This window comes from Nerophis ophidion, linkage group LG07 (assembly GCF_033978795.1).
Source record: "Nerophis ophidion isolate RoL-2023_Sa linkage group LG07, RoL_Noph_v1.0, whole genome shotgun sequence".
Lineage (NCBI taxonomy): Eukaryota > Metazoa > Chordata > Actinopteri > Syngnathiformes > Syngnathidae > Nerophis > Nerophis ophidion.
The window spans coordinates 62,866,993-62,881,175 of record NC_084617.1 but is presented as its reverse complement, the minus strand read 5'-3'; the positions used below and the strand labels follow the sequence as shown (position 1 = coordinate 62,881,175).

General features: G+C 40.4%; 2 protein-coding genes across 2 annotated transcripts; one reads left to right on the top strand and one right to left on the bottom strand.

Annotated features, from left to right (window-relative positions):
• Nucleotides 1-1,199: 1,199 nt before the first annotated feature.
• ccdc157 (coiled-coil domain containing 157) lies at nt 1,200-1,521 on the bottom strand. Its single transcript, XM_061906831.1, has one exon. It carries the CDS (start codon nt 1,443-1,445, stop codon nt 1,200-1,202), a length of 246 nt encoding a protein of 81 aa, XP_061762815.1. The 5' UTR covers nt 1,446-1,521.
• On the top strand, nt 1,498-13,295 carry sf3a1 (splicing factor 3a, subunit 1). The gene is made up of 16 exons (XM_061906829.1): nt 1,498-1,635; nt 1,740-1,815; nt 2,166-2,272; nt 4,143-4,347; nt 4,436-4,681; nt 4,764-4,838; nt 6,386-6,536; nt 6,643-6,839; nt 6,980-7,097; nt 7,194-7,501; nt 7,714-7,956; nt 10,720-10,927; nt 11,015-11,169; nt 12,604-12,705; nt 12,780-12,851; nt 12,990-13,295. Exons 2-16 carry the CDS (start codon nt 1,771-1,773, stop codon nt 13,089-13,091), a joined length of 2,334 nt encoding a protein of 777 aa, XP_061762813.1. The 5' UTR covers nt 1,498-1,635; nt 1,740-1,770; the 3' UTR covers nt 13,092-13,295.
• Nucleotides 13,296-14,183: the final 888 nt, after the last annotated feature.

The window sequence follows — 14,183 nt, the reverse complement described above, 5'->3', positions numbered from 1 at the left end:
TAAGCAAATTGTCGAACAGTTTTCGAACAACGTTTCTCAACGAGCTATTGCAAGGAATTTAGGGATTTTACCATCTACGGTCCGTAAAATCATCAAAAAGTTCAGAGAATCTGGAGAATTCACTGCATGTAAGCGATGATATTAAGGACTTTTGATCCCTCAGGCGGTACTGCATCAAAAACCGACATCAGTAGGTAAAGGATATCACCACATGGGCTCAGGAACACTTCATAAAACCACTGTCAGTAACTACAGTTGGTCGCTATATCTCTAAGTGCAAGTTAAAACTCTACTATGCAAAGCCAAACACATTTATCAACAATATCCTGAAACGCCGCCGGCTTGGCTGGGCCCGAGCTCACCTAAGATGGACTGATGCAAAGTGGAAAGGTGTTCTGTGGTCTGACGAGTCCACATTTCAAATTATATTTGGAAACAGAGGACGTGGTGTCCTCCAGAACAAAGAGGAAAATAACCATCCAAATTATTATAGGCGCAAAGTTAAAAAGCCAGCATCTGTGATGGTATGGGGGTACATCAGTGCCCAAGGCATGGGTAACTTGCACATCTGTGAAAGACACCATTAATGCTGAAAGGTCCATACAGGTTTTGGAACAACATATATTGTCATCCAAGCAATGTTATTTCAGCAAGACAAGTGTTCCAACAGCGTGGCTTTGTAAAAAAAGAGTGTGGGTACTTTCCTGGCCCGCCTGCAGTTTAGACCTGTCTCTCATAAAAATGTGTGGCGCATTATGAAGTGTAAAATACGACAGCGGACTGTTGAACGACTGAAGCTCTACATAAAACAAGAATGGGAAAAAAATCCACTTTCAAAGCTTCAACAATTAGTTTCCTCAGTTCCCAAAAGTTTATTGAGTGTTGTTAAAAGAAAATGTGATGTAACACAGTGGTGAACATGCCCTTTCCCAACTATTTTGGCACGTGTTGCAGCCATGAAATTTTAAGTTAATTATTATTTGCAAAAAAAAAAAAAGTTTATGAGTTCGATGTTCGAACTCATAAACCTTTTACTGTTAGAATAATACATCATGTTGGATATAGAAAATCTCTATATCCAACATGATGTATTATCATGTTGGATATAGAGGATCTCTATATCCAACATGATGTATTATTCTAACAGATCTTTTTTGTAACACCGTACTTAAGTTCCCTATGTAATAATACATATATAATTACCTGTCTATTACTAACTCCAGTAAAACGATGTGAGAATGCTGGTTGTATTCATCATCTCCGTCCGTAAAGTCATACTGCTCCAGCTCCAAATCCAGATTACAGGAAAGTTTGTCCGGGAATTTCCATGAGAAAACGCGCAACTGACCGGTTGTTGAAAAAACGTCCAAAATGGCAACTTGGAGGTCAGCAAGGTCTTTCTGGAGACTTTCTATGCAGTCCCGACGACCTAAAAACTGAGACATTTTTTCGATTTTTTTTTTTTTACATTCAACATACAGTAGCGCAGAGTGATGGCGTTGAGAGGGTTGCTTGTTGAGACTCAATCTCCGTGGAAACACAGGCGAGTGGAACTCCAAGTCCCATAGTTCTTTGCGGCACACGTCCGGAAGCAATACGCCGCCATTGAAGCAGGGTCATCGGAGGCACCACGCAGTAGGTTTTCGACCAGCAAATTTGTTTTTTTTATGTATTTATGAAGTATTTTATTGCTCTTGTATCTTCGTAAAGTGACACACTGTCTGAATATGTTTTTGCAGATCGTCTTTAGGTCCATAAAACGCCGCAATCATGCCGCCTGGCCCTGTTCAACTTGTTCAGCCGGAACTCGGCAAGGTAATGTTAGCACTGCTTGTTAGCCGCTTTAAGATAACTAACCTTCTTTTTGCTATGGAATATGCCGCCCAACATGTATGTAGGAATGCAGTTTTGGTAAAAAAAAACATTGAATATTGTTTTTGCTGTAAAAATTTTATGAAACTATGAATGAATTTACCATGAATTGATTAACGTGGACCCCAACTTAAACAAGTTGACAAACGTATTCGGGTGTTACCATTTAGTGGTCAATTATACGGTATATGTACTGAAGTGTGCAATCTACTAATAAAAGTATCAATCAATCAATCAATCAAAACTCTTCTTTCATCGTTAACTTTGACACACAACTCTTGTCTGTTGTGCAGAATGACGCAACGGAAGAAACACCAGCCACCAAACCCATGGTCGGCATCATTTACCCACCACCTGAGGTCCGGAACATTGTTGATAAAACAGCCAGCTTTGTTGCCAGGTTGGTTTCTGTTTAAAATTTATGGAAATTAATGTGTGTTTTTATGCAAGCAAACAAAAAAAAGATTTACAGATTTGTAAACAAAATAATGGATTTAAATAAATAAAGAATGAAGTATAAATCCATCCAGCCATCATCTTCCGCTTATCCGAGGTCGGGTCAAGGGGGCAGCAGCCTAAGCTAGGAAACCCAGACTTCCCTCTCTACAGCCACTTCGTCTAGCTCTTCCCGGGGGATCCTAAGGCGTTCCCAGGCCAGCCGGGAGACATAGTCTTCTCAACGTGTACTGGGTCTTCCCCGTGGCCTCCTACCGGTTGGACGTGCCCTAAACACCTCCTTAGGGAGGCGTTCGGGTGGCATCCTGACCAAATGCCAGAGCCACCTCATCTGGCTTCTCTCGATGTGGAGGAGCAGCGGCTTTACTTTGAGGTCCTCTCGGATGGCAGAGCGTCTCACCCTATCTCTAAGGGAGAGCCCCGCCACCCGGCGGAGGAAACTCATTTCGGCCGCTTGTACCCGTGATATCCTTTCGGTCATGACCCAAAGCTCATGACCATAGGTGAGGATGGGAACGTAGATTGACCGGTAAATTGAGAGCTTTGCCTTCCGGCTCAGCTCCTTCTTCACCACAACGGATCGGTGCAAAGTCCGCATTACTGAAGACGCCGCACCGATCCGCCTGTCGATCTCACGATCCACTCTTCCCCCACTCGTGAACAAGACTCCTAGGTACTTGAACTCCTCCACTTGGGGCAGGGTCTCCTCCCCAACCCGGAGATGGCACTCCACCCTTTTCCGGGCGAGAACCATGGACTCAGAATTGGAGCTGCTGATTCTCATTCCGGTCACTTAAGTATAAACAATATGAGCAAATCCATTTTTTTTTTAACCAAATTAGTTGTTTTAATTACAAATCGATAAATGATTTTGTTTTTGTTGAAAATCCTTTTTCGTTTGTTGAATCGTTTGCAAATATTTTTGGGACTTTAAAATCCATGTTTTTTGTTTGCTTACACAAAAATGTAAAATGTGCATTTGTATTTCTAATGCCTGTAAATAAATTCCTCACATTGCTTTAATTGAGTTTTCTTCTTTCTTAGTTTATTTCGAACATGAGCACATTTACAACACAATACATCAGACAATTCATATCACCTCACATCACATCACGTCCAAAAAGGAGTAGGAAGAGGCAAAGCTTATTTAATGCTACCCCTTTCAAACGTCAGAGCGCCCACAAATATATACATTTATTGACTGACTCTTTTTACAGCAAAATAGTAAAATGACATCCGTGAAAGAGTAACACAACCGTTCTGTAACATGTAATTAATTAATTCAGTCATTACCAACATACTGAGATGAAGAATATCTTATTTTAAATAAGGTTGAAAGTGTTTCTCATAATTCTTCTTCTTTGTACTTTGTAAGCACTATTAATTTGAACAGCCTCTTAAACTGGATCATATCAGTACAATGTTCAACTTCTTTATTTAATCCATTCCATAATTTAATTCCACATACTGATATGCTAAAGGTTTTAAGTGTTGTACATGCATACAAATGTTTAAAATTAGATTTTCTTCTAAGGTTAAATTTCTCCTCTTTAGTTGAGATGAATTGTACATTCCTTGGTAGCAGGTTATAATTTGCTTTGTACATAATTTTAGTTGTTTGCAATTTTATCAAATCATCGAGCTTTAATATTTTTGACTCAATAAATAAAGGGTTTGTATGTTCTCTATATCCAACATTGTGTATTGTTCTAATTGATCTTTTTTGTAACACAGTTAACAAGTGTAGCGCACATTTGTAGTTATTTCCCCATATTTCTGCACAGTAACTCAGAAATGGTTTTGTCCATTTTCAGAAATGGGCCCGAATTTGAAGCAAGAATCAGGCAGAATGAAATCAACAATCCAAAGTTTAACTTTCTTAACCCAAACGACCCATACCATGCTTATTACCGACACAAGGTCAATGAGTTCAAAGAAGGTAAAGCTCAAGAGCCATCTGCAGCTGTGCCTAAGGTTATGCAGCAGGCCATGCAGCAGACCCAGCAACTTCCTCAAAAAGTATGTTTTTAAAGACTTTATTTTACTTGTTCGCAAATTACATCTATAAAACTAATGCTCTCATGTTGATTGTTGTGCCTGTCCAAAGGTGCAGGCCATCCAGGAAATTCCCAAAGAACCACCTCCTGAGTACGAGTTTCTTGCTGATCCTCCATCAATTGCCGCATTTGATCTGGACGTCGTCAAACTTACCGCCCAGTTTGTTGCCCGCAATGGCCGCCAATTCCTCACTCAGCTCATGCAGAAAGAACAGAGGAACTACCAGTTTGATTTCCTACGGCCTCAACACAGTCTTTTCAACTACTTCACTAAATTAGTTGAACAGTATACAAAGGTGGGACAATGTTGCCTCGTTTTCCTTTATCTCTATATTGACTATTTTGAAACTAATTCCTGTGTTGTCCCTGGATTTGTAGATTTTAATTCCACCCAAAGGCCTCCTGGCAAAGCTAAAGAAAGAGTCAGAGAATCCTAAAGACGTTATGGACCAGGTAAACGATGATTTGGCATTTCAGTGGGGTTGTTCCGATCAGTTTTATGCTGCCGATTCCGATACCGATCACCTATAAGTAAGCTCGGCTGATGCTGATACTAATCACATGACGTATTAGTACATTTTTTAGTTTTTTTCTGATGAGTGGTATTGAACAATATGAATACATTATTTAAACTAGTTTTTTGTTCTCTTTTATGACACACAATTGTTTGGGAAAAACTAAGTCTTTAGTACACAATAACTAAACAAAAGCAAAAACTACTGTCTACTACTCATTTAAATCATTTGTTTTTTGGCCTCCAGGTCCTCCTGTGTCCAGGGAATTATTCTCTGAATTTGTAAGCTTTGACAAAACAAAAATAATATTTTAAGAACATAAAAAATGATTAACCTGATCGGTCAAATACTAATACTACCCTTGGTATCGACACCACCATTTTATAGATCGCTCCGCCCTCTTACATGTTGTGTGCTGAATGCAACTGTGCTGACCCTCCGACAGGTTCTGTTGTATTATCCTCCTCTTTCTTCAGTTGTTTTAATACAGCTTAGCGGTTATCTTAGCTATTAATATGCCTTTTGGTGTTTAACGTGTTTAACCTCACCCTCAAGTGATAATGATACTTAAGATACTAAGAAATGCAGTTAAATTGCTGTAATAATGATGATAATTATTATTATCTAAGGGGAGCAACTCCACCCTATGGAGACAGATAATTAGCTTTTAATTGTGTATTAACAGTTAATTATGTGTATTAACAGGTCATACGCAAATAAAAACTTAACTCTGGCAGATTCCGTGACAAGAAACACCATCATAACATGACAAATGTCTGTCAGATGTTTGCAGTGTCTTTAGAAATGCTGTTTTTCAGCAATATAAAATGACAGCTTTTTTTGGTGATGTAGTAGTGATTTGAACCACACTTTCTGTGAGCGCACACTATTTTGCGCTGTTTTGTTTGCACTTAACTTGTACACCAAACGACTCAGTAAGTGCGGACTGTCGAGTGGTTGTATTTCAAGTGAGCGTGCAAGTTTGGCGTATCCGAGCAAACTGGCTTCTCGATGCTGATAGGCTCATCTGGTTTCAAGGGTCTGAACTGAAATATTCCCTCACTGGTGTGATGCCGTTTGATTTTGTGATTATTTTCTCCATATTCGCTACTACATATGTTGGTCATGGGCTAATTTGTTGCACTGTGTGATGTTAGCGGCCCCGCCTCACCACACAAGCAGTCGAAGATTCTTATTGAAAGACGAGAGGATTCACCATTTTCTTTTCATTCCGCTACGGCACAAACGCTGAAACCGATGGCAATGTATCGATGCTTTAAAACTTACCGACTTAATTTCCACTCATCGTTGGGTTAATCGACTTATTGATGATCGGTCCGGGCCTAGCACTAATTCGCAATGGCCGATCACATACTTTTTCACGAAAATTGGCTGATACTGATCAGGGGCCAATCGATCGGCACATCCCTACATTTCAGTGCTTGTTGTCTGTGTAAATCAGCTTTACTACTGCACAACTATCAGGTGCGATACCGTGTCGAGTGGGCAAAGCACCAGGAGCGTGAGAGGAGGAAAGAAGAGGAAGAAAGAGAGAAGGAACGAGTAGCTTACGCTCAAATCGATTGGCATGACTTTGTAGTGGTGGAGACAGTGGATTTCCAGCCTAATGAGCAAGGTAATGCAGTACGGTAATTGTAATTATCTTGGTGTGTTTGCAATATAGAGAAAAAACTGAACTGGATAGAATTCGGCATCGTATAATGACATTTTTTTTTTTGAAGGCCACTTCCCCCCGCCCACTAATCCAGAGGAACTTGGTGCCCGCATTCTGATTCAAGAGCGTTACGAGAAGTATGGTGAGAGTGAGGAAGTTGAAATGGAGGTCGAAAGTGATGATGAGAACGACGAACGGGAGGTACGAAATGTAGGCCACCCCTCACAACCTGATCAGGACACGCAGGTTCAGGACATGGATGAGGTAAGAAGATGCTGGAAATAATTTTGATAATGAAGTAAACAATAATGCTCTAATATTTGTAAACAAATCAGATGTTTGCCAATATCGCTTAATATGAAAAATAATGAGTTCTTAGCATATTTCTTTATTTTCCACCCTAGGGATCTGATGATGAGGAGGAGGGCATGAAAGCACCGCTTCCACCTACCAACCCAATGCCTCCCCCACTCCCCCCAACTCCAGACCAGGTTATTATTCGTAAAGACTACGATCCGAAAGGTAACATCTGCCTCTGTTTATGTGCTCTCACTAGCTTGACAATAGTATGACACCAATTATATAATATATGTTGATCTGGTACCATCATTTCATCAGCTTCCAAGCCTCCAGCGCCAGTCGCAGTTTCAGATGAGTATCTCATCTCGCCTATTACTGGTGAGAAGATCCCAGCCAGTAAAATACCAGAGCACATGCGTATTGGTCTGCTGGATCCGCGCTGGCTGGAGCAAAGGGACCGCAGCATCAGAGACAGGCAGACTGAAGATGAAGTTTACGCCCCTGGTTTGGATATCGACAGCAGTTTGAAGCAACTGGCCGAGAGGCGTACTGATATCTTTGGTGTGGAGGAGACCGCCATCGGTAAGAAGATTGGAGAAGAAGAAATCCAGAAGCCAGAGGAGAAGGTGAGCACAGTTACCATGAATTGATTAACGTGGACCCCGACTTAAACAAGTTGAAAAACTTATTCGGGTGTTACCATTTAGTGGTCAATTGTACGGAATATGTACTGTACTGTGCAATCTACTAATAAAAGTATCAATCAATCAATTACGGTTTCATATCGAATTGTGACATTTTGTTATTTCATTGTTTTCCTGTGATGCTTTCTCTTCAGGTCACTTGGGATGGTCATTCCGGAAGCATGGCGCGCACACAGCAAGCAGCACAGGCTAACATCACCCTTCAAGAGCAGATTGAAGCTATTCACAAAGCCAAAGGCCTGGTGGGCGAGGATGACAATAAAGAGAAGATCGGTCCAAGCAAACCCAGTGACGTGCACCACATGCCTCCCATCCCATCATCTGCATCCATTTTGTCTAAACCCAGCCCTCCAGTCACATCACTGTCTCGCCCTCCAGTAAGTTGTGTATACAAATTTATCATCAAAAACTACATTTAGTTGTTGCTAGGGTTGCAACTAACGGTTATTTTGATTGTCGACTTGTCATCAAAAATATTAACGATTAGTCGACTAATCGGATAATATAGCACACATTCTGTGGATCTAATTTAGTCATTTTTAAAATTCCGCTTAATTTTTAGGCATGTGCTAACTAACAACAAAGATGAATAATTAATTCATGAATACTTGTACTGTAACTGTGCGGCTTACAGGGCTTTTACAAAAAGCAAAATAACAAAGTTACTGTATGTCTTTTATAAAACAAGGACAATCAAAATGGGGGGAAAAAAGTTAAATTTGTTTTATGTAAAAAAAAAAAAATCCAACAGTTAAAATTGCAGTCATAAAAACAAACATCAAAACTATCTAACTTCCTCAAAAAGAAGTTTTTAAAAACTGCCCACTGGCTGATTATTGATTAACTCTTGGCATTTTGAGCAAACTGACTCAATGTAAAGAATTGTATCATTGATTATTTTTTCACGTTTTAGCTATCTTAATAGATTATATGTTTAATCTTTATCGGCGCTTCAGTGCCTAAGTTTTGTGTGTCCAAGCGTGTTATTGACGTTTGTTGTTGTGCCTTGAAAATAAATTGACACTGATGTTTACATCTAAAGTTCCTGACAAACAAAAAGTACTTGACTTGATTTAGACAAAGTTCAGCTGGCGGACTTTGGCAAAAATTATGATTTTTTTTTTTTCACAACTTCATCTCGCATTTCTCGAGCTGGCAAACTAACTATCTTACCGAGTTGAGACCGCATCCTCCAGAAGTCCGACATTCTCCCACTTTAAATGCTCTCGTATCACAGAAGTATGTCATTAGGGCTGGGCAATATGGCCTTTTATTAATATGTCCATATTTTTGGGCCATGCCACGATTCACGATATATGTCGCGATATATTGCCTTAGCTTTGAATGAACACTTGATGCATATAATCACAGCAGTATGATGATTCTATGTGTCTACATTAAAATATTCTTGTTTGTACTGCATTAATATATGCTAATTTTAAACTTTCATGCAGAGTTTGAAATCACAACTAAGTCAATTTAGCAAAACTGTATTTATTAATCAGTGGCGCAAACATTCATGTCATTTCAAAACAGAAAGTGCAAGATTGTCAGAGACGTTTTAAAACAAGCTATGAGTGCAATTTTGTGCATGATGTCACTAAGATGACATATCAAAACAACACTAAATTAAAGTGCACTTTTTGTACAATGATAATAATGCCACTTGAATAGTTTCAAACAAATAAAGTGCACTTTTGGGTATGATGTCACAGAAGATATTTTAATAAGTGTCGAATAAAAATTAGCTGCGTAATAGGAAATCAAATAGCAGTGCTGCTATTTTTTGTAGCAACGCTTTTGTGGGTGCTTCCGAGGATGTCGTAGTCGTAGTGGTTTGTACAGTCCTTTGAGACATTTGTGATTTAGGGCTATATAAATAAACATTGATTGATTGATTTTGCGGCATAAATGTTCAACATATTCCCGCTTGAAGCCAAACTACCGCCAGACGATGCACCCCGTGCTGTTTTTCTTGGGAATTAATTCTTCCTTCATTTGTTGCCAGATTGGCACTTTCTCTCTCTCGTATTACCACTCGCAACGCACCGTCAGCATCACAGCTAATGTTACCCATGCAGCTACGTCTCTCCTCGGGGAGGGCGTGTGACGTTGCATGCGTGACGTATGTAAGAAGGTGCGCTTGTTTACGTCTGTGAGAAGGAGAGACAAGAAAGAGTGGGAAACGCATGCAGTGTAATGCCCGCAGCTAAAAGCAACTGTGAGAATGTATACTCAAATATCACGATATAGTCATTTCTTATATCGCACAGAGAAAAACCCGCGATATATCGCGTATATCGATATATTGTGTAGATTCCTTAAGTAGCCTTAAACTTGACGCTCCTACTATCACATTCACTCCGCTTGCTGCGGCAACAACAAAACTCCAGACGTTCTTATTCGTTTGTATGGTTTACTTGTGATCTTAATAATTCAAAACATAAAACAGTCACGATGTGGGAACAAATGAATGACAAAATAAAGAGAGTTTGTTGCAGTACGAGTTAGAAAAAGTATGAATGAGACTAAGCATGAGTGAGGTCAAAAAACTGTGTGGCTCGATTCCACCGCACCTGACTGTCATTACCCATGACACCTTGCGTCCAAAAACCACCTTGCCACACAGATCCTTCCGCCATATATGCACTTAAAACAGTTACGTCATCAAATCATTTTGACAAATGTAATAATTACAATTAAAGTGAGCTTTATATAATTACTCTAAGCATTCAATATATCAATTTTCTTATCATGCAAATAAAGTAAATAGTCCCCTTTTGGCTGAATAAACATAAAGCACCTTCCATAAAATGTAAATTAACTTAAACAGTATTTAGGCTGCTACATATTGCCTAGCCCTAAGTGTCATAAAATCAAGATTTGCCGTGCAAAATGAGCAAAATATTCATGTTTTAAACAAGAATAAGAGGAAATGTTCCCACACGTTTTCACCCGTTATGTTGTTGCGAGGGGTGACGCTGATTTGCGTCCCTCTGGGGGGGAAAAAAACGTCATGACTATTGCCAACTAATGAGTTTGTCAGTGAAAAATGTTCTTGTCTATTTGTTGGCAATATCGACGAATCCTTGCACCGCTAGTTGTTGCTTTACAAGCGTTATTAATGTGCTTGTTTTCAGGTGGGCCCTCCAGTGCGTACAACACTTATTTCAGCTGTACCAGTAATTCCAAGGCCCCCAATGACTTCCATGGTGCGCCTGGCTTCAGGACAAGTATTAGCACCAATGCCTTCCATGATTCCTGGCCCCCGTATCAATGTGGTTCCCATGCCACCAGCTCCACCTCACATGATGGCTCCCAGGCCACCTCCTATGGTCGTTCCAGCTGGTAAGGTATAATTTACTTACAAATGGATTCAGATATACTGCTGGTAAGAATATGTGTTAAATGAATGTTCCCATCGGTACCATCCAGCATTTGTTCCTGCTCCTCCGGTACCACAACCCCCAAATATGGGTCCAATGCCACCATCCCATGCCATGCCCCCACATGAGGATGAGCCACACAACAAGAAGATGAAGTCCGAGGAGAACCTTATTCCAGAGGAGGAATTTCTTCGAAGAAACAAGGTCAGTAAGAGTGGCGATGCAGTGCATTTAGCTCATTTCCTCTACAGAAAAACAACAAAGTAACTGCTAGTCCCTACTTGAATATCAATAGCTATGAATGGTAACTCTTTGAATATGTTCATTTGTTTTTTTTTGTTAGTCCTATAGTTCAGTTTTTCTCAACCATAGGTGTTGGGCCAGCAATTCTTTTCCCCCACCAGTAGCTTGTATGGGTGCAGCAGTACTCCAATGTAATACACCTTTACACCACTTGGGGCAGTAGTGTTAATAACAAACAAAAAATAGTATGGAACTAAAGTCAAACAATAGCATCTTACATCCATCCATTTTCTACCGCTTATTCCCTTTTGGGGTTGCGGGGGGCGCTGGCGCCTATCTCAGCTACAATCGGGCGGAAGGCGGGGTACACCCTGGACAAGTCGCCACCTCATCGCAGGGCCAACACAGATAGACAGACAACATTCACACTCAAGTTCACACACTAAGATCTTAAGTGCAAAAATTATTAATCAAGTGGTGAAGATATATTTTCATTAACTTTGAGAGTTTAATGAAACATTTGTATAATGAATTTAGTTTTTTAGCAAAAAAATAATTGTATTTTTTGTCAGTTATTTACGTCCCGCCTTATGCAGTACATTAGGTTTGTATTCATTTTTCTAATCAGCCTGACCTAAGCTTTGGGTCATGACCGAAAGGATAAGATCACGGGTACAAGCGGCCAAAATGAGTTTCCTCCGCCGTGTGGCGGGGCTCTCCCTTAGAGATAGGGTGAGAAGCTCTGCCATCCGGGAGGGACTCAAAGTAAAGCCGCTGCTCCTCCACATCGAGAGGAGCCAGATGAGGTGGTTCGGGCATCTGGTCAGGATGCCACCCGAACGCCTCCCTAGGGAGGTGTTTAGGGCACGTCCAACCGGTAGGAGGCCACGGGGAAGACCCAGGACACGTTGGGAAGACTATGTCTGCCGGCTGGCCTGGGAACGCCTCGGGATCCCCCGGGAAGAGCTAGACGAAGTGGCTGGGGAGAGGGAAGTCTGGGTTTCCCTGCTTAGGCTGTTGCCCCCGCGACCCGACTTCGGATAAGCGGAAGATGATGGATGGATGGATGGATGGATGGCCTGACCTAAGCCTAGGGTCTGTGTTAAATAATAATATTTGTGATTATCACATGTTTTCATATCATATGACAAGGTTATAAACTGTAAGAAGGTTAGGTATGATTATTGAATATGATTAAAGTCAAGAGTAAGATTACTGTCTCAGCGTTCTTATTTGAGTGGTCCCTGAGCCCCCCGGTAGTGGAAAAGTTGACCCGCGTGGTCAAAAAGGTTAAAAACTCAAACTCAGTTTAGGTAAAAATACACATCACTACACTACGGGGGAAAATATGGTGAAAATACAGTCTCAGATTGTGACTTGTTTGTTTATATTAAGGGTCCGGTGGCCGTCAAAGTCCAGGTCCCCAACATGCAGGACAAGTCGGAATGGAAGCTAAATGGCCAAGTGCTCAATTTCACAGTCCCACTCATCGACCAGGTATCATTATGTTACTTTTTATATTTAATCAGTAATAAACTGTGCCTTACAACCAATGTGTCGTTTCTCAAAAGGTTTCTGTTATTAAAGTCAAAATCCATGAAGCCACAGGAATGCCGGCAGGAAAACAGAAGCTACAATTTGAGGTAAATTCATTCTCGTCCTTGTGAAAATTAACTACTTATTAGTTACAGCATAATTCAGGCATCATTCTGAGTCACCCAAATGTAAACACTTTGTGTGAGTGACTAATGTTCCTTTTATTTTTATTTTTTTAACTATAGGGCATTTTCATCAAAGATTCTAACTCTCTGGCATATTACAACATGAACAATGGCGCAGTCATCCACTTGGCATTGAAAGAGAGAGGTGGAAGAAAGAAGTAAACCAACTGAAAAGAAGTGTTATCATATTTTTGATTAGCATTCAAGTTGTTTTTTGTATTATGTTAAGATTTAATTTTCAGCATAATTGTAGTTTTAGTCTGTTATTGTGAAGCGCTTGTTTACCTATTCACTGTCATGTAATCTTATTGAAAGTGTATATTGTGATAATCACTTCATTGAATAAAGTTAGGGAAACGGCATGAACTGGTCTATAATATCAATATGTGATAATGTTTTGCAGTGGTGTGCCGTCAGGTCCAGCAAGGCCTTCTCTGCTGGCCTAACATAACCAGAAATCATAATCATAAATAAAGAGAAAATTATTTTTTTATTTAGTTTCCCTAAATATCTAAAAATATTCATATTATCATCATGTCATATTATGCTCCTTCCAGCACTGTTGTTTTTAGCTTAAAAAGTTTTTATCCAATCAGAATTTAGCTTGCTTATGTTGTCATGCTATACCAAATCTGCCCGAAGCCTTCAGAATCATACTTGCCAACTCTACTGGATTTTCCGGGAGACTCCCGAAATTTAGCCCCTCTCCCGAAAACCTCCCTGGACAAATTTTCTCCAGAAAATCTCCCGAAATTCAAGTGGAGCTGGAGGCCACGCCCCCTCCAGCTCCATGCGGACCTGAGTGAGGACAGCCTGTTTTCACGTCCACTTTCTCAAAATATAAACTGTGTGTCTGCCCAATGACGTTATAACTGTAAAATTATCAAGGGCGAGTTCTTGGTTTCTTATGTAGGTTTATTGTTAGGCAGTTTCATTAACGTCCTCCCGGCGCGGTAACAACACACAACAACAGCAGTCACGTTTTCGTCTGCCGTAAACAGCAAATTTGAGACACTCTTAAACAGGACAATACTGCCATCTACTGTACATGCATATGTGACAATAAAATCTACGGCTTTTAGAGAGTGCTGTGCACAACTGCGCACACAACAAGGAGACGAAGCAGAAGAATGAGGAAGATACAGCCGTGGCGATGACAAGTAAGATGAAGGAATACGCTTCTAAATTCCAAGCCGCAGCTGCGATTGGACCTGGGTAGCTTCAGGCAGCAAAGATTGACCGGTTTTGGGCCAT

What these genes read in the sequence shown, in the direction of transcription:
- ccdc157 (XM_061906831.1), bottom strand. Translation starts at nt 1,445, where the DNA reads ATGTCTCAGTTTTTAGGTCGTCGGGACTGCATAGAAAGTCTCCAGAAA.
- sf3a1 (XM_061906829.1), top strand. Translation starts at nt 1,771, where the DNA reads ATGCCGCCTGGCCCTGTTCAACTTGTTCAGCCGGAACTCGGCAAG. An exon ending in TAGTTGAACAGTATACAAAG is followed by an intron (nt 4,682 to 4,763) that starts GTGGGACAATGT and finishes CTGGATTTGTAG; the next exon opens with ATTTTAATTCCACCCAAAGG. An exon ending in CATCACTGTCTCGCCCTCCA is followed by an intron (nt 7,957 to 10,719) that starts GTAAGTTGTGTA and finishes GCTTGTTTTCAG; the next exon opens with GTGGGCCCTCCAGTGCGTAC.